Consider the following 20344-nt stretch of genomic DNA (forward strand, 5'->3'; position numbering starts at 1 on the left):
TTTTTCCTTTTCCTTGCTTGCTATAATAAAAATACAAAGACACCTGTTGACCCAAGGAATCCTCATTTCATTCTTACTTTGGGGTACATTTCCACAACAAAGGATCCGATATGTGTCTCTCTCCATTGACTACTGAAGTATCTAGTCAGTTCAACGGTCAGTTGAACAACAACAACACATTCTAGTTGGGACTTAACTATACCCAGATGTTGCATGAGCGAAGGTGTAAGGAATGTTTAGGTTAGGAGGAAGATGAGAAGAGGCCTAGCTGTAAATTAAGCTTAGCTGTCAGATGAGGCCCTGTGACAGAAATTAGTGATGTCTCTCTTTGTGTGTGCGTTACACACCAGCCATAGGAAGTAAAGCCCATATAAGGGAGTAACTAAGTATCATTTTGCTGCCGAAATGGCTGAGCAAAATATGACCTTATAAGTACAAAATATAGCTTTAGGATGGAGCGCCTGGCAATCTCGCTCTTCCATTGGAGAGGACAGGGATACATTTACTTAGCTGTCAGGATGAGCGAGAAGAAGGCAGATCAGGAAGTAGAGGGCTTTAAAAGACAGACATGTGGTAGGGAGAGATGGATTTCCTTAGATTCAAGAACAAGAAAGGAGTTCCCAGGTGGAACAGGTGCAGAGACTCTAGGAAGGACTCTGCAAGGGATTCGGAACAACCGGGTGCGGCTGCACAGGTTTCGGACGCAGGCTTGATCTGTTTAAATAAAGATCATTCTCATTCCACCTGCCTGACTCCGAAGATTAATTTATCACCAATCTACACATCGACATCTTTGGGGAGCCTGCCTAAGAAACTACACTACAAATCTTACCACTGGCCTCACCTGGCTTCACCTGGCCTCACCTGGCCTCTGGTGTGAAGATGTTTACAAGTTAGCTTCATAATTCAAGGTAAGGTTCTTATCTTTAGTCTCTTCTTATCTTATTAGCTAATTGTGTTGGTAGTATTGTTGTGGTAGCAACCGCAAGCAACCAGACTTAGTTTTAATGGTGCTAGATGTGGTAGGAACGGACAATGAAAGGTTGATATTTGCATTTTTTTAATTAGGATGAACTACTGTATATATTTTTTCAGTATGTAACTTTTTATGGTCTTTTTACCTCGTCCTCATCCAACAGCAGAGCAAAATCAAGATCTCCACATCTGCTTGAATCTACATTTGATCGCCTGGTTGATCACACCCTGCCGCTACACAGATCATCAGCTGTTTGACCAATGCAGGCATTTTTTAATGGCTGATCCTGTTGTGACATTTCTCAGGGTAATTGGAGCATTTTTTATTATTAATTGTATACTCCAGTGATGGCTCTGAAGACATAAAATGTGCTGTCTCACCTGAGGCATTGTACTCCCTGATCTCCACATAGTCAGCAGAGCATCCTTCAGTGTCCTGTAGGCTGAAGCTCCCATAGCTGAGGGTAAGGTAGTGCCCTGTGGGCCCCTCCATGTACCAATCACAGCTTGAGCTATCAGGATAGTTGGATGCTGGGAAGCCAGGGCTGCGGATTGTACCCCTTTGACCGATATAGGTACCTCCACATGTTGCTGAGGGATTGGACATGAAATAAAAGGAAATTCTGTTGGATAATGGATACTAACAGTCATATTCACTGAATCTCAATAACTACCAATTTTCCATATTTGTAAGACAAAAAAAAAAGACGCTGTAGTCAAACTTCCTGTGTATGAGTTCTAAAGTTCCCTCTCTATTTGACAGCTTAGTATCACAAACAGAAATTGTACCAGTGCTGAAATAAGAATTTAATAACGCATACAACAAAGTCTGAAGTTGAAACAGAGTGGCCAGTGTCCTTATATAGGATATAGTATCCAATCCAAATGTATTTATAGAGCACATTTAAAGACACATTGAAAGACAACAACAGCTTTGATTGCTATACAATCAAATATATGGGAGGTAAAAATTGACAACAAAGTTAAATAACAACATAAAATGATGAAATCTATAGCGACAATAAAACAATGAAACATAAAACCATAAAAAGCAGTAAGAGTAGAGCAACTCTCAAAGAGAGTTAATAGCTCAAGAATACTAGTGTTTTTCAAGATGGGATTTATTCCAGATGGCGTGTCTGGATGTATGCTTTGTGTAGGTGTGTTCACATCATGCTAATTATTCATGCTGTGTGAATGATGTGACACGTATGAAGCGAATATGCAAAATGTACACCATTTGAGTTTAAGTTTATTACTTTGAGTATTGAGCAAATGTTTAAATATTTCAACCTAAGTGAGAAATTCATGTGATGCTGTGATGTAAAAGCCTCAATCAAAAATGAGGGGGAAAAAAACTTGTATTCTGTGTCTGTGGTAGCTCATATTAGTCCAGAGACCAGACCAGACTATTTGGAGAAACCACAGACTATGGTGTCTATGGTCCAAACAACAAGGTCTCTGCCCCATTTATATTTAGATTACCTTATTTGGAGTGTTGATGGAGCAGCTACAATGTTAGCATAGCCTAGCACCCATCAATCCAGACTCCATTCAGAAAACAAGCATTTTAAAAGTTATTAGCTCGTCATCTTGCAGACAGACCTAACAAACCATGACTTCAGACTTTTTTAATATGGAGTTATTTCAGCATCCTTTTCATCAATCATCAAATCGCTTTGCATTCGTTGTGAACACAGCATTAGGTGGAATCCAACTACGTCATAATTAGAACTGGCTCCAGTTCCAGGATTTGCCTACCAATCGAGTACTTTGCCTTGAAGCCTTTGTGCGTGACGCTGGTGTCAGTACGAAACCTGAGCAGCATGGAGGAACCTGTTGAATGCTGGGTAGATGGTCGGTTGTTTCCACAGAGGCGGGAAATTAATGCTGCATTGGAAGTCGAGCCATCACGCAGCTCCAAGTAGTCATACACACAGCTGAGAAAAGAAATGAATGGAAGTTCATGGTCAAGGCATTGCATGAAGATGACGAAATGTGACAATAAAATCTGATATTAAATGATTATTGTTTGATAAACTTCTCAATAAAAGATTTCTAGTGAATGTTCAGGTTTAAGGAGGTTGGGCATAACAACTGAAACTAACTAAACTGTAATCGCCACTGGTGTTGCTGGCTTTCGTACAAAACCTGAAGTTTATGAAACAACCTGTGGAAAAGTAATAGTGGAAGATGAGTTTCTTCACTTTGTCTCGGCTAAAATGAGAACTCTGCTGCAGGATTAAAGTGTTCTGTTGGCCGCAATTTACTTCTCATCTGAGTGGTTTGAAGCGTCTAAACGAGTTCAGTTTGAACTGTGCCCAACAAAGCAAAGCATCATCAAACATAAGGGCGTACAGAAAGATGCCAATAACATCAAGGACTGTCTGAAACTGCTCAACGAGCGTGGTGAGAGCATACCCAGGTTTTTTTACATTGTAAATGTAAAAGCCTGTTGGCTTCGGCAACATGGATGCCTCACCTGAGCTGGGAGGTCTCTATGTTAAGAGGAGTTATGGAGACTCAGGCTAATGTGAGTGAAAATCTGGGACTGGCGACTACTGATCTGGAGCGCCGGCTGACGGATATTGAAACATCCCGTGGATTTCAACAAACTGATAATGGCCTGATTCTATCTAGTAAAGTGCTTCTGCCTGATGACAGTTACATCTGACGCCCATGACTAAATAGAGGCTGTTAGGGTCAATTATGAATTTGCCACTACAGACCATGTACCTTTCTCCTTGTTTGTTAATATGGAATGCGTACCTGCCCAGATACCAGTAGATAATTACATGAGTATGGGGAAAATAGCATGGGATAACCTGTCTGAAAAAGATCTATTTGAGTACAGTAATCAGTCAGACACCATGCTCAGTAACATACACTATATTGCCAGAAGTATTTGCTCACCCATCCAAATATTTATAACTGTTTCTACAAACATTTGTGAAAGAATAGGTTGCTCTCAGGAGCTCAGTCGGAGGATGCCACCTGTGCAACAAGTCCAGTCGTGAAATTTCTTCACTCCTAAATATTCCTCAGTCAACTATCAGTGGAATTATAACAAAGAGGAAGCAATTGGGAATGACAGCAACTCAGCCAAGAAGTGGTGGGCCACGTAAAATGACGGAGCAGGGTCAGCAGATGCTGAGGCTTATAGTGCGCAGAGGTTGGCAACTTTTTGCAGAGTCAATCGCTACAGACCTCCAAACTTCATGTGCCCTTTAGATTAACTCAAGTACAGTGTGTAGAGAGCATCATGGAATGGGTTTCCATGGCCAAGCAGCTGCATCCAAGCCATACATCAGCAAGTGTGCAAAAGCGTTGGATGCAGTGGTGTAAAGCACGCCGCCACTGGACTCTAGAGCAGTGGAGACGCGTTCTCTGGAGTGTTCTCTGGCAAGCTGATGGACGAGCCTGGGTTTGGCAGTTGCCAGGAGAACAGTACTTGTCTGACTGCAATGTGCCACGTGTAAAGTTTGGTGGAGGGGGATTATGGTGTGGGGTTGTTTTTCAGGAGCTGGGCTTGGCCCCTTAGTTCCACTCACAATTCCATGCTTCCAACTTTATGGGAACAGTTTGGGGATGGCCCCTTCCTGTTCCACCATGACTCTGCAAAGCATGGGCTTATGCAGGTAAAACCGGCAAGGTCCCTTATTTGAAAATAAGAAACAGACAAATGCAAATTTAAATATGACTTACGTTTTATAAAGACAAATGAAAATACTTTGAGGTCTGACTCTCTTGCAAGAAAGCTGCAAAATAATAATCGCAAGGAATTTTGGAATGAAATCAAGACAATGAATAACTGTTAAACATCATTACCAACTAATATTGATGGTGTTTGTGGTGTCAAAGATTACCAAGCTATGGCAGGAGCACTACAGTGAGTTGTTTAGCGTCAAAAGTAACACATTGTAGTGGGTGAAATACATGATAATGAGAATGTGATTGTCTCCCCACAAGTCATATAATGCAATCATATCACTGAAAGACAATACGGCATGTGGTACAGATAAGATCACTGCTGAGCATTTGAAATACGCAATAAGGAAACTGTCCATTACTTATGTGTTTCACTGGCTTTTTAGTTCATGGATTTTTACCCAATTCAATGCTATCCAATATATTACTGCCCATTATTAAAGATACGGCGGGTAAGATAAACTCTCTGGATAATTATCGACCCATAGCTTTGGCTAACATATTGTTAAAGGTCTTAGAGAGGATCCTGCTGAATAGGTTGGAGGAGTTTGCTCTGACCTCTGACAACCAATTTGGCTTCAAACCTAAACATGGTACACACGTGCATTTTTGCATTAAAAGAGATCCTTGACTTGTATAATAGGCACAAAACCACAATATTTATGTGTTTTATTGATGCCTCTAAGGCCTTAAACTATCTTAACAGAGGAGTTCCCAACTCATTAATTAGAATTCTAGTTTACTGGTATGGGCATCAGTCTATGTTTGGGAAATGGGGTAACAACATGTCTGACCAATTTAAAGTTAGGAATGGAGTCAGGCAGGGTAGTTTGTTATCCCCTTGCCTTTTTAACATCTATATGGATGGATTGTCAAAGCTGTTAAACAGCTGTAAAACAGGCTGCATGATTGGTGACTGCTTCATCAATCACCTGATGTATGCAGATGATTTGGTGGTCTTTTGCCCATGTAGTGCTGGTCTTCAACAGCTATTGAGGATGTGCTCTCAGTATGGTTATGACTTTGGCATCAAATATAATGCAAAGAAGAGTAACAATAATAAATAAATAATCCATCCATCCATTGTCTACCGCTTATCCTGTATTCAGGGTTGCGGGGGGGCTGGAGCCGATCAAAGCTGTCATTGGGGCGAAGGCAGGGTACACCCTGGACAGGTCGCCAGTCTATCGCAGGGCCATAAATAAATAATAATACATTTTATTTATAGTGCACTTTACATCAACTCAATGACCTCAAAGTGCTACAATGCACAAGAAAAGAAGGATAAAAACATCATAAAAGAGTTTAATACTAGTATAAAAATAATTAAAACCAACATATTAAAACAGATAAAAAAAAAATAGTTTAGCTAAAGGCCTTTCTAAAAAGATGTGTTTTCAGGCCCTTTTTAAAAGAATCCACAGTCTGTGGTGCCCTTAGATGTTTAGGGAGAGCATTCCACAGACTGGGTATAGACAGACCCCATAGTCCTGAGCCTTGTCCTCTTGCGCTGGAGGAGGTTGGCTTGTTCAGACCAGAGTGATGTGAGGAGGAATGGGGGGTGATGAGATCTTTGATGTACGGGGGGACAGTGCCATGGAGGCACTGGTGGGACAGAAGGGAACATTTTAATTTAACCCTGAACTGAACCGGAAGCCAATGGAGGGATTTGAGGATGGGTGTGATATGATGGTATTTTCGCAGTAACATGATTGATGATTATGATTGAGAAGGAAGGCAGATAAGAAACTGACTACTCCTAATTTCTCCCTGTCTAGCAAAGTCCTTAACATATGCAATGAGGCAAAATATACTTAGGACATTACATAACTGACGACCTGTCTGATGACTGTGACATTTATAGACAGTATCGTTTGATGTATGCACAAGCTAAAATGCGTATTAGACCATTTGGTATGTGTTCATCCTCTGTGAAAGTAGCACTTTGTAAAACGTTTTGTACCCCAATGTAGCAGCAAGTAGTAGCATTCACAAACTCCATGTGGCATACAATGATGGCATGAGGCTACTACTTAAAGTGCCAAGATGGAGTAGTCATGTCTTTGTGCATGTTGATGTTCCATCCTGTCCTGCTGTACAGACGTATGTGTAGATTAACTGTGTTTAGCAAAAGCATAATTTAAGTTTTAGTGAATCCGGCAATGAGTGCAGTCGGATTTACCTCAACACTGTGGAACCATTGGCGTCAAAATCTTTATGTAAATATTTGAACATTTTTATGGACTGTGCATGGTCTTTTAGATTTGCCTCTTAAAGTGATGGTTCGGAGTGAAATGCAACCTAGGCCATTTTTACCATGACATCCAGCCAAACACCCCCTGGGGCCAAACACCCCCTGGGGTGAAAGAGGGGAAATTTACAAGATATACACTTTGTACCATTGCGCTATTTCTAAGCCATTTGGCTGATCGCCCTATCTTGACAAATGCTGACCATCGCTAAAAATGCTTCCGAGGGGGTGTTTGGCTGGATGTCATGGTGGAAATTACCTAGGGTGCATTTCACTCCGAACCATCACTTTAACTTAACATATTTATAATTTTATGTATGTATGTCTTTATATGTATTTTTCTTCTATGGACTATTGTTGTGTCCGGAATAAAGATTGATTGATTGATTGATTGATTAAGGGGCAAGTGCCTCCAACAATGACCCCATCAGCCAGCGAGTTGTCAAGTTGTCATATAGTTTATTTATAAGAATAATATATTTTTTATTATATACTAAAGCACAGCTAAGTGAATGTGTAAAAAGCAGTTCAGTTATGCAGAAAACTCGCTAAGCTAGACAAACATAACAGAAATGTAAAGATAACCAACATGAAGAGAAAGGCACCGCTGTACCTGTCTGTAGGCTCAATATAGAATTCATCCTCAAAGTCAAGTTGGATGGCTTCTCCATTAGACACAGTGATGACCCAGACACAGTCTATGTCCTGGGGGTAGTTCTGAGGATAGTTTGGTGAAGTAATGTACCCTGGAGGATCATCATCATTCAGCTCAATAAAGCCTCCACAAGCTGCAAGAAAACAGAAACACAATAAAAATAGACCAGCATTACTCAGTGCATGTCCATATCCTCGTTGTCTTTGTCTGTGGGCGTGACTACTCCTTCTCCTGCTCGGCACTTAAGTGGACATTCTACCTTCGCTGGGTTGTTCTGTCCACTCATGGGACAGTGCAGGCCTCTGTTTCTACTTTAATTATTTTTTTAAACCTGGAAGTTCTTGCTCATTGTATTTTTTGCCTTTATATAATCTATCACCTGTGCTACTTTATCTTCAGATCCTGTCCACCTGCTGCAGATCCACTCACCAGCCTGCCTACTCATCTGTCTACTCCAATTTAGCCACAAACTCATTCTTCCCCTGAAGACTTAGACAACCTCCAGCAAATTACTTTTGACTACTATATGAAACTGCTGTTTGGGGCTGCACAGTGGTGTAATGGGTAGCACTGTCCCCTCACAGTTCGATTCCCGGGTCGGGTTCGGGTTCCTACTGTGTGGAGTTTGCATATTCTCCCCGTGTAAGCTGCGTGGGTTCTCTCCGGGTTCTCCGGCTTCCTCCCATAGTCCAAAGACATGCAGGATGGGGATAGGTTAATTGATGACTCTAGATGCCCGTAGGTGTGAATGTAAGTCTGAATGGTTGTCTGTCTCTACATGTCAGCCCTGCGATAGACTGGCGACCTGTCCAGGGTGTACCCTGCCAGCTGGGATCGGCTCCATCCCCCTGAATACAGGATAAGCGGTAGACAATGGAAGGATGGAAACTGCTGTTTGAACACCAGCCATGTTGATATAGTGATGATTTCTATTAAAAAGCGAGAGAAAAGTGGTGATTGTACCTTGACTGTGGGCTTCAAAGGTCAGCCTAAAGCCACTGTCCTCATTGCTGGCATCAGATGCAAAGTGAATAAAGAGGTGGTTGTCAGTAGTCTGAAGGAGGGGTGGTGGACTTGAACCACAGAGACGACCCTCCAGTAGTGGAGCTGAACCATCTGGACCATTCCTGAGCTGTGGAGATTAATAACTGTGAGTAATAAAATAAACAATTAATGAACTGATATTATTAATAGTGGATCCAAAACCTCAGACTGAGAGAAGTAAATCTGAAAAGAAAACAAGGTTGTTGTACCCGAGTAGTTTTACTCAGTTTTTAACACTTAAGCTTATGTTTTTAGTCTGGAACATATTTCCTGACCCATCTTTCATGATTTCAACTACATTTTGTCTGAAGAAAGGAAGGAAGCTGCTTTGTATCTTGTTGGTAAGTCAGAAACTAATTGTAGATTCTGGGTTTAGGAATTCTATGAGTAGAGCTACTTGTAATATTTAGTCTTGTCTAGATAGCGTGTTGTTTACATTCTTGTGAAGCTGTTCATACTGAGTGGGCAATTACCTAGTTTCAGGCATCTCAGCTGTAGTCAATAGACTTGACTGGAGGGAGAGGCTAACCCTGCATGAGGTAAACCAAGCACTTAAGAGCTTGTCACTACAGCGTCAGACCAAACAAAGACAGTTGAACAAAGACAAGGGAGTCAATCTGCGGGAGTCTAGAGAGTTGAACAAAGACAAGGGAGTCAATCTGGGGTCTTCTCCGTGACTTTTTAGATGAGATGGATGCCTTCCTAAGCTGCTCCCCTGATGATGGCACATCACTCGTCGTCCTCTGTGACTTCAACTTCCACCCAGGAAAGCTGCACTCATCTGAATTCATTGACTTCTTCTCCACATTTGACCTCACACTCTCCCCCTCTCCACCCACCCACCGGGCCGGGAACCAACTTGACCTTGTCTTCACAAGATCCTGTGGCATCTTGGCACTCTCTGTTAACATGCATTAAACTCCTCTTCACAGTGTTTCCCACAGGATTTTCGGAGACTATGGTGGGGCGGCTCACGATCCTCTAGGGGGGTCTGGGGGCATGCCCCCCTGGGCTAAAATTTTTAATAGATTTCATTTTAATGCATCAATTTGGTGAATTCTGAGAACCAAAATATGGCATATCAATTACTGACCAATTTCTTAAAAACTGCTGGTACTGATTCAAATGTTGATACTAGATGGGGTTGAGGAGTTTAAGCATTCAAGAAAAGATGAAAACAAAAATGACTAAAACACAGTGCTGAGCCTTTATACTATTAGTTTATTATGACTATTATTATTATTATTATTATTATTATTAATAATATAAGTCGGTGACTATCCTCAGCCTTCCTTGGTGTTTTTCATCTATAAGCGACAACTGTCAATGGAATGTGAATGTGTTCTAGCGGAATGTGGCCAGGACAGGCAATGCGATGTGGGCGGGTACGGAGATAAAATAATTTTAACTTTCTGTGATGCGAGTGAAGCGAGTACCAATCGGAATATAGAATAGAGATGATTGACAGTTGATGTCCACAGAGATTTCCACAGAGAGTTGCCGCTTGAACTAGCCATGATGGGGGCAGATTTGCCCTCTACAATATCCACAGGATTCAGACTTTCCTCACAAAGGACGCAACGCAACTCCTGGTCCAAGCACTGGTCATCTCCCGCCTTGACTACTGCAACTCTCTCCTGGCTGGACTCCCAGTCTCGGCGACTAAACCATTGCAGCGTATCCAGAATGCAGCAGCACGCCTTGTCTTCAATCTACTCAAATTCTCCCATTTGACCCCCCTCCTCCGTGACCTCCACTGGCTCCCTGTTGCAGCCCGCATCCAATTCAAGACAATGGCACTGGCCTTCAAGGCCATCAATGGAACGGCACCCATCTACCCTCAAACACTGGTCAAACCACATGCCCCAATGCGAGCACTTCACTCCTCTACTTCAGCTGGCCGGCTGGTACCACTATCGCTGAAATCAAACAAATGTCGCTCAGCAAAGTCTAGACTCTTCTCTGTTCTGGCACCTCAGTGGTGGAACGAACTCCCGACCAATGTCAGGACAGCAGAGTCACTTGCCATCTTCCGAAAAAGGCTCAAGACTCACCTGTTCAGACTTCACCTCCACTCTGCATAGCATGACCCACTAACAACCCGCCTCCCCCCCCAAAAAAGGTGCTATGCTACCTATAGCACTTCGCTCATAGCACTGTTGTTCTGAAGGTATACTTGCTGAACAGCTACTACTTTACTCAAACGAGGACCTAACACTTGTTTCTATTTTTTTGCTCTTACTTTATCGGCAATGATAGGTTGTGGTTTCTTTCTTTTTACAAATGTACTTATTGGGTCATTCCGTGTGAAAACAGCAAATATCGGGGCACCATGTACATGGTACCTCTCAGATTTTGCTGAAAAGCAGTGAAAATATGCCTTATGTTACCAAACGAGGGAATCTGAAGTTTCAGGTCAATATCTCAAACGGTTTGCCCGTTTTTGACACATTGGAATTTCGCATTTCATTTGTTGGCATCTTTTGGAGAAACTACATTGCCTGTATCTATGATGATGACTGGTTCATTGGAAACATTGTTGAACGTCGGGATGAACATGGTGACGTTTTTGTGAAATTCATGAAGCATGTCAACAACATCCTCACATGGCCATCGGACCAAAGACAGATCCCCTGTTGGGTGCCATTCCAACATATGATTTGTTGTGTCAGTGTGCCAGACATCTATGGACGCATTGCTCGCGATACAAACTTGACCAAAATGATGTCACTGCTTCCACAATTTCTTGGATAATAGTTAAAGACACTATTATCTATTGTCTTATTTTTCCTGGCTGGAAAATGCAGTTTTGTGGCTGATCTGACTGCGAGTGTTCTTCCTCCAGGTGTTCTGTATCCAAGTGTTCTGAATCTGATTGTTGTCCTGCAATGACATCTGTGAATAATGTATCCCGTGATATTCTTTTCATCTGTATCTTATTTTTGGAAATTGGTATAAAGTAATGATGCGAGCGTGTTCCACTGATCGTTTTGGCCGAGGCGTAACATCTCTCTCTATCTTCTGTACTAACAAAGAAGAATGTAATGTTCTTAATGGTTTCTTTTGCCCATTGAAACATCTCCATTGGTGTCAGAATATGGTTTGCATCAGTGGCCTGCAGACTTTCATCGGGGATAAGGGGTTAATTTGTGATTTTCAGGAAATTAATGGCCAGCAGTCTAAATATTTAATTGCTTGCCATCACTGAGCATAATACTAAGTTATTTCCACTATTTTCATGCTTTATTATCAATACATTCTCCATGATCTACATTCCAGACTTTTGGAAAAAATGGTGCATTATGAAGACTAAAATTCATATTATGGAGCTTCTTAGTCAAAGGTTTTATTTCATTAAAAGAAAGAACAAATATGTATCTTTATCGGGTATATATCCCATTAGGTGCCCACATGGTCACTTGGGGGTCCAAATACAGGTTCCAAAAGAGTCACCTCTGCCCAAAAGGGTTTTTGGACCCCCATAAAACCCCCACCAGTGGTACCATACCCTTCAAATTAATTTTGGCAAGAGCAAAGTTCCCAAATATAACAAATAACCCTGTTAATAAATATGATCATTAATCGTGGTGCTCGGGGCACCCAAAAAGTGAAAACCACTCACCCAAACAGTAAGGAATGTTGATTCCGCCTTCAGAATTGTGTAGTACAAACTACAATGAACAGACCAATCAATCAGCCTTCTATCACTATTAGAACAGAAGTTATGGGCCTCCAAAAATGCCAACAAATGAATCCGAAATTCCAATGTGTCAAAAAGGGGTGTGGCACTTGAAATTCAAATGGAAGCCATGGGCAAACCGTTTGAGATATTGACCTGAAACTTCAGATTCCCTCGTTTGGTAACATAAGGCATATTTTCACCGCTTTTCAGCAAAATCTTAGAGGTACCATGTAAATGGTTGGCTGAGTTGGCATGGAATGACCCTATTGTAACTCGCTTTGGACAAAAGCGTCTGCTAAATGCCCTAAATGTAAATGTAAATGATGTTTCATACACCAATACAGGAGGAGGGCACACAGGATAGCACTATTACCTGTAAAAGATATCTACAGGTAATAGGGATTAGTAAAATCAATAGTATGGTAATATTTTCCTGTTTCGTCACGTGACAGTTTTAAAAAATGTTTACTTTTTTGGTGCTGAAATGCTCATCTGTACAGAGATTATCGGTGTAGATGTAGTTCATGGAAACTGAACTAAACATGTGTGACTAATTCTTTAAAACTTATGTCAAAACAATATTTTACCTCAGTGACCTTCATGTGGCATCTAGGTGTAGCCCAACGAGGTGGACAAACTGGTAAACCCACCAGCCTGTATTTAGTAATAGTGGACACTCTTTTAGCTGGGAGATTTATAAGGATGCTCAAAAGATGCGGGCAGCAGTTTCTTAAGTGCATTAAAGAAAACGTGGTGCTTTCATGTCCAGTGTGAACACAGTATGAGACACCAATCTTCTATAATGTACAGCTTTTTCCGTCTTCATGTTCTTTACCTCTAGGTAGTCTCCTGAGCTGCATCCAGTTCCATAGCCTTGAATCTGGAAGGGGCTCTGAAAGTTGACAGAAACCCTGAAGCCAGGTGTCACCATCACATGCCAGCTACAGCGCAGATCAGGCAGGTAGTTCTGCGGATAGTGGGGACTGCTCAGCACACCCCTATCTACATGCAAGAGGCCACCACAACCTGGAAAAAACAAGTCATATGATAATTATTATTAAAGAGTAAGTAAACCCCTGAGTTTCGGCTGAAGAGCCTAAAAAATTACTCTAGAACGTAAAAAAAGTATCAATGTGGGCTGGACTGGCAGGGCTGGCTAAGACATACCCAGTCACATATCTGACCCGCCACGGCAAAACCAGCAACAAGTCGGCTGGGACGAATTCGCGTAAACGACGAAATAAGCTTTTTTTTTTTTCAAAATTAGTAATTTTCGTTATTTTTGCAGAATATGCAAGTTGAGATCATGAAGAAGCCACTCCATGTTTCAGATAACAGTATTAGTTGCCTTAAAAGTATACATTTTGTATTTGTAATTTCGGAAAAAATCTGCCGTTGTCTGTGTCTTTGCTGGGGCGGGTACAGCGATGCATTTAATTTCCATACTGATTACAGTTGGCCGTTCACGCGCTGTTGTTATTTTTTCGGCCAATAAGCTGCACGTTAGAGCGAAACACATGGCTACTTATTCAGCACAGCGGAGGAGCTGGAGCATAACATAACAGACGCTATATCTACGGTAACATTTCAAGGGGATAGACAGACAGCGAAATGGAGAAAAAGAAGAAAGGAGAACTCTCTCCTTGGAAGACATTCATGTAGTGACAAACTTTCTCAAGAGCTTATTTACAGCATACGGATGGATTCTTTAGCTGCCGAAAGAGAGCAAACGGACAACCAGTAGTTACCTCGGAGATGACTGCATCCACCAAAAAGCCGCAGACGAAAAGAAAGTGCGCCCGGACCTCTTATTTCATCGGAGCCATTTATTTGATCATAGCACTGTTGTTCTTAAGGTATACTTGCTGAACAGCTACTACTTTACTCAGATGAGGACCTAACACTTCTTTCTATTTTTTCGCTCTTACTTTATCCGCAATGATATGTTGTGGTTTCTTTCTATTCACACATGCACTTATTGTAAGTCACTTAGGACAAAAGCATCTGCTAAATGCCCTAAATGTAAATGTAACTCAGGAGAGTGCTGGGGATAGCACTGGCTAAATTACAGTTGCTACAGCCGCTATATTTTTAAAAATGTTAAGCCCGATAGGCCCGTTGCAGGGCCTATCAAACTGCAGCAATATTAATCTACAAAACAAAAACAAACAAAAAAAAACAGACATTGGTCTTTCTTTTCAACTGTTGCTCAAATTTAGACCCTATTGTTCATAAAACAAGACCGAACATGTATTTTCGTGCAAATATAAATGTTTAGAAATGGGTTTGAACTTTTTGTGGCTCATTTAACGTGTGGGACAAGAAGAACCAAATAATTTCACCGTAAATAACATAGTGTGCCAAATTGAGTTTCCGCCTGGTGGTATCCTTACTAAAACCTTTCAGCATTTCAGCATTTTGGCCATCAACATCTTGGATTCTGGCCATTCCCAACTTTGAATTTCTAACCAGTGAAGGAAGTGACCATATTTGTACCGCAGTTGGAGTGTCGGGTCATTCTGACGAACACAAGCGGCAACGTTACTGGAACTGGATCCATCAGGATTTTGGTAGGAACTGCTAACAAAATTAGCTTCATAATTCAAGGGCAACTTTACAGCTAACTGTTAAAGTCATCTGGTTGACTCTAAATGGACCATAATTGACTAAATGAACATCATGGTGGATTGAAGAAGACTTGGAACTAGAGATTGTAAACTCATGTTTACAATGTTTACTGAGGTAATAAATCAAGAGACGTAGGCTCATTTTCTCATAGATTTCCATGCAATCAGACCTCTTTTTGCAACACTGATGGCAAGTAGAAAAAATGCAAGTTTAAGGTATTTCAGTGGGGGCTTCACTTCTCACACCCGGAGGTTGCCACTTTGGTTGAACAAAAACGAATGGTTGAAATTGCATGCTATTCATTCATTTGCTTCTGACCTCTGGAGTAGGAGGCATTAAAGCCCTGGCCACTGACACTGCTGTCTGAGGAGAAGTGGATGAACATGGAGTCCCCTGTTGAGTGAAGAGAAGCTGGGACCTCCCGACCACAAACAGTGGCCAGCAGGGGGGACAGACTGCTGGCACCTGAGACCACACAGATGAAAAATATGTCCAGTTCATGGTATTTCATGGTAATGGGAGTTATCATCAAAGGCTTGGGGATATGAAATGTTTATTTATGGCTTACCGTTTCTGATGACGAGGCTGTCAAAGTAGCAGCCAGGGTAATCCTCTATGTCCACAGACAAGAGATTCAACTCAACAGTGGAGCCTGGAGAACGGATCATCCAGGTGCACTCCTGGTTAGGTGCATAGTTTTCCGGCCAGCCAGGAGAATAGAGGAACCCAGGAGTCTCATCTGTCATGAGCACTCCACCACATGAACCTGACACACAAATACAGAAAACAACAGAGGTTCAATGACATGACGAAAGATCATAAATCATACAGACACATGTGAGTAATTGACTTAATTAACTTAACCTTTGGTTCACAGTGAATTTAGTTAGTGATATCCAGATGCCCCACGATATGATATTGGGCCCTAGTTTCGTAGACCAGGCGCAGTCAGCTTTCAGCGCACCTGCGCCGCGCCGACGGGGTGTGTCCGCCTGGATTTTGCAAGTTTCGTGCACCGCGCAGGCTCGCGCAGGCACACCTCCCGTCTCGCCCACCGGCGCAAGTGGGAAAGAGGGAGGAGAAGAAGGCGTGAGTGGGAGACGAGGAGGAGACGAGGCGTGGACTGGGATTAATACAGCCGATTCAGATCTTCACCAATCAAATGAGCTCCTCTCCTCACCTTTAATGCGTTAGGGGAGGTTCAGTGCAAGTTCCGTCACTTGACAACCCGATGACAGAAGCAGCGCCGCTGCTCCCACAACGCGCATCACGCGCTGTGCGCGCGTATCATAATAATAACAATGCCGATATTATAAAAAACAGGAGAGAGAGAGGGAGATGTTTTGGTCCGAGAGGCTGAGTTTCCGTTACGCGTGCCATCCGCCTTTGATCTGACGTCAGATGTGACGGGACAATCTATATAGATATAAATTCACGTGTTGATTCAATTAGTTGCATTAAATAGTGTTTGTTGTGATTGTTTATTGCATTTAAATGTGCCTGGAACTGTGGAAACCTGCCTGTGAGGTCTTGGTGACGTGTGCGGACTGCGCGCCGTCAGCCAAACTTCCGATCCGCCAGCTGTGATTCGCATTGAATGAATGGACTTAATTTACGCCTTGCGCCTTGCGCCGAAAGTAGACCAGGTTGGAGCTGGCGAGCTTTCAGCGCAGTCTCGGCGAGGCTTTTTGCCACGAAACTTCCGCTACACCAAGCTGAATGTGTGACGCCTCCCCCTGCTGCGCCGCCACACCCATCTTGGCGCAGGCGATCCACCAAACTGCCAAACTGACCGTGCGCAAGGCTGCGCGGGTCGAAACTTGCATTGCTCCGGCTCCGCCACCCTGCGCCGCCCTGCGCTGCGCCACGAAACTAGGGCCCATTATCATGATACTTAAGTCGCAATATGATTGTTATTGTGAATAAACGTTTTATTCTCATAAGTTTTAACTGCAAATGATGCAGTTAACTTCTGTTTGATCTAATAAGATTCAGTGTTGACTCAGTTTGTCTCACATTAATCAGTCTAATTGCAGAAAAATGTGTTTGTCAGTCAAGCAGACAGACTGACCAAAACTCCATCAATGTTTTGACCAATCCCGCTGACTTTGTGCATTACTGCACCAGAAAAAAAAATAATTAGCATTTGTTTCAGGAAATTAAGCACTGCAAATTAAATTTCCAAAACATACATTTTCCATCAGAAAACATGGATTAATAATACTGAATATATGGTTTTATCATTGGCCTTCACATGGTAGCATATAATAGTTAAAGATAGTAATTTGCCTTTTGCATATAGCCATATATAGCTCTGGAAATAAATTAGACCACTGCAAAATTATCACTTTCTCTGGTGTTACTATTTATAGGTATAACATTGTTGCTTTATTCTATAAACTATTGACAACAATTCTTCCACAATCCATATAAAAATATTGACATTTACAGGATTTATTTTCAGAAAATTACAAATAACGAAAAGGATCCAGTGTTTTCAGACCTTGAATGATGCAAAGAAAACAAGTTCAGAATTACTTTTAAACATCACAATATTAATGTGAAGGGTTCAGAATACTCTATACTGCATATTTGGTTTAATAACGCTGCTTTTTAATCACAGCTTTCATGTATCTTGGCATCTCTCCACCAGTCTCTCCCATTGCTCTTGGGTGACTTTATGCCACTCCTGATGCAGAAATTAAATCAGCCTGGCTTTGTTTGATGGCAGTTGCTGACAACAACTGGAAAAGGATCAAGCCATTGACAAGCTGCTGTACTACCGCCTATACCCGCGGAAGCCATCATTGATGGCCTTCCCAAAATACACAAGGAGGGAGCCCCACTCAGACCCATCAGCAGCAGTATTAATTTGGTGACATATAACATTGCCAAGCACCTGGCTACCATTCTGGCTCCTCTGGTTGGTAACTCTCCACACCACGTCAGGGTTAGAAAAATAAAACTGGACCCACATTAAACCATGATCTCTTATAATATATCACTACAATTCTCTCATGTATTCCCACCTAGGAAGCAGTGGCAATGGTAAGAAACCTACTGAGCCAACCTCACTACTAGCCACATATGTGCCCTGCTTGGCCTCTGCCAAACAACAACCTACTTTTAATATAATGAAGGTTTCTACATGCAGAAGCACTGCGGTGCCCTGGGCTAAGCAGTGTCTCCTAAAGTGGGAAACCTCTATATTGAGGAGTTAGAGAGCAGAGCCCTGTACTCCTTCAGTGGAACTGCTCCCAGTCATGGTTCAAATAAAACACAGGAGGGTGAAGCATTCACGGACCACGTCAATGCAGTGGGCACCATCACAGACAAAGAACAAAAAAGGAAACAACATTGTCATTCCACACATTAGGGGTGTCTGAGAAACTCAGGAGGATCTTCAACAAACACCACATCCCTGTACACTTCAAGATCAGCTACCACCTGACTCAAAAGCTTGTCCACCCCATGTTTTAATGTTCTCCTCGATCACCAGATGTGCTTAAAGCATAATATATGCCATTGCTGCAGGCTTTCTAAGCAGGTGTATTCACTCATAGCATTATTATGAATTCTCTCGGCCACAATATCAGGCTAGAAACAACTCAGTCCAATTGTAACATGGTCAGTTAGAGTATGCACATGCCGAGTAACGCTTTAAAATTTTTACTTTAGTACTATGTCTATATATTGTAGAAGTTAAGCATGCGCTAACCTGCTCCTCTGAATTTTCCTCTTCTTCTTTTAAATGTGCAGTACCATAAAGCATGCATGTCTTATTTGTTGTTCATCGTTTATGTAAAAGGTCTCAAAGGGACAAACGTCCTGACCTGGTGTGACAGTGGGCGGTGGTCCAGAGTCCTGGACAGCGGTCCACTCCACGAGGAAACCCTGTCCTCCCACCACTGAATCGGTTGTGAACTGCAAGGTGACAGTGCTTCCCGAACTCCTCAGTGTGGCGGGTAGGGCCAGACCACAGAATGTTCCAATGGGGTAGTAATGAATGCTGGGGCCATCAAATATCTGGAGCAAAAAATGGATGAGGTATATCAATGGGTTTTCATCACTATCACCTGGGCAGGTTGTCAAATAGTCACAAAATGTAAATCTAGTGATTCGTATAAACACATTTTTTCAGCTGTAAATTTAAAATTAATAAGGACCCTTTTCATTGTGGACACAAATCAAACGCTTTCACATGACTATGCAATGACTCATAGTATTAAATATTGAGAAAGACTACTTATGGTGGTGTGTCTCCGCTGAAGGGAACAAAAAATGTGGCGCAGGCATGAATGATACTTCCAACTAAAATTGTTTTGTTTGAGGTCAACATTTTGTCCATGTAAACAAATCAATAGTACATTTTGTGGCTATTTAACTGCTGTGAAAATGTGTTGGTCTTCCAGAGGATGCAAATACAGATTTACTAGATGGATCGGAAGCATACCAGTCTGGGGTAGTTGTTGTCGATGTGTTTGAGTAATATGTCACTATTATTATTAGTAGTAGTAATATTATGTCAAAAGCAACTTCACACAACTAATTGATGAAAAAGTTGTGGAAACATGTCAAAAGCCTAACTGTGTCTACAATAACAGAGTAAATGCATGACAAATATAAACTCTTGAGTCTGAATGGTTGGAGTTGACTACAGACGGTTTCATTATGTCTAATAATGCAACAGGTGGACTCAACTATCACTGTGAATGAATGGCACAACACATTGCATTTCAACACACTTTTACACAATAATGTGCACATTTTGACTGGAGTTGCAATAGATTGAATCAAGGACATGAATCTGACAACACAGCACACACAATCTTACTTTGAGATGGTCATAACCGCAATATTGCAGGTCTTCTATGTCCATGTCTAGGAAGCGGATCTGGATGTAGCTTTCTCCCTCCACTGTTATGGTCCAGCGGTAGTGGGCATTGTTGGGGTATGTTCTGGGATACAGTGGGGATGCTATCTGACCAGACTCCCCCACCACATCATTACCATACACTGAGAAACAGCCAGGAAGTCAGAGTTAGATTTTAAATTAAATACATTTTTAAATTGGTTAGACTAAACATAACTCAACTCACATGCATTGAGACAATTCCATGAGTAAGATATTTCTTGGACTATGAAAAGGAGCTTATATGTGAGTTAAGAGGATGCAATAGAACCTCTTATAGTTGTAAACCATGATGATCTACATTAGGGAGTTCACGCAGTTTGGTAAAGGCAGCTGTTGAAAACGCCAACAGAACATGTAGGCATCCTCGTAAAAGCCTTCAATCAATTTGGAATCCATGTGTTTATTATCTACGCCAACCATTTACTGAAGTTACTACGAGCGGAAAGTCACCAGTTAACATGGTCATTGTTTAAACTGAAACACCTG

At 41.8% G+C, this 20344-nt stretch overlaps 1 protein-coding gene across 1 annotated transcript in view; it reads right to left on the reverse strand.

Moving 5' to 3' along the window:
* cubn (cubilin (intrinsic factor-cobalamin receptor)) overlaps positions 1-20344 on the reverse strand; it is a gene marked incomplete at its 5' end in the record, with an annotated part of 190573 nt that overhangs the window by 74929 nt on the left and 95300 nt on the right. Inside the window, 9 exons of the mRNA XM_084033641.1 lie at positions 1357-1566; positions 2737-2915; positions 7548-7722; positions 8553-8721; positions 13151-13341; positions 15262-15408; positions 15512-15709; positions 18777-18969; positions 19778-19959. Of these exons, the coding sequence (XP_083889767.1) occupies positions 1357-1566; positions 2737-2915; positions 7548-7722; positions 8553-8721; positions 13151-13341; positions 15262-15408; positions 15512-15709; positions 18777-18969; positions 19778-19959 (1644 nt within the window). The remainder of the gene's footprint in view (positions 1-1356; positions 1567-2736; positions 2916-7547; positions 7723-8552; positions 8722-13150; positions 13342-15261; positions 15409-15511; positions 15710-18776; positions 18970-19777; positions 19960-20344) is intronic.

The sequence above is a fragment of the Eutrigla gurnardus genome, assembly GCF_963514095.1.
Source record: "Eutrigla gurnardus genome assembly, chromosome: 18".
NCBI lineage: Eukaryota > Metazoa > Chordata > Actinopteri > Perciformes > Triglidae > Eutrigla > Eutrigla gurnardus.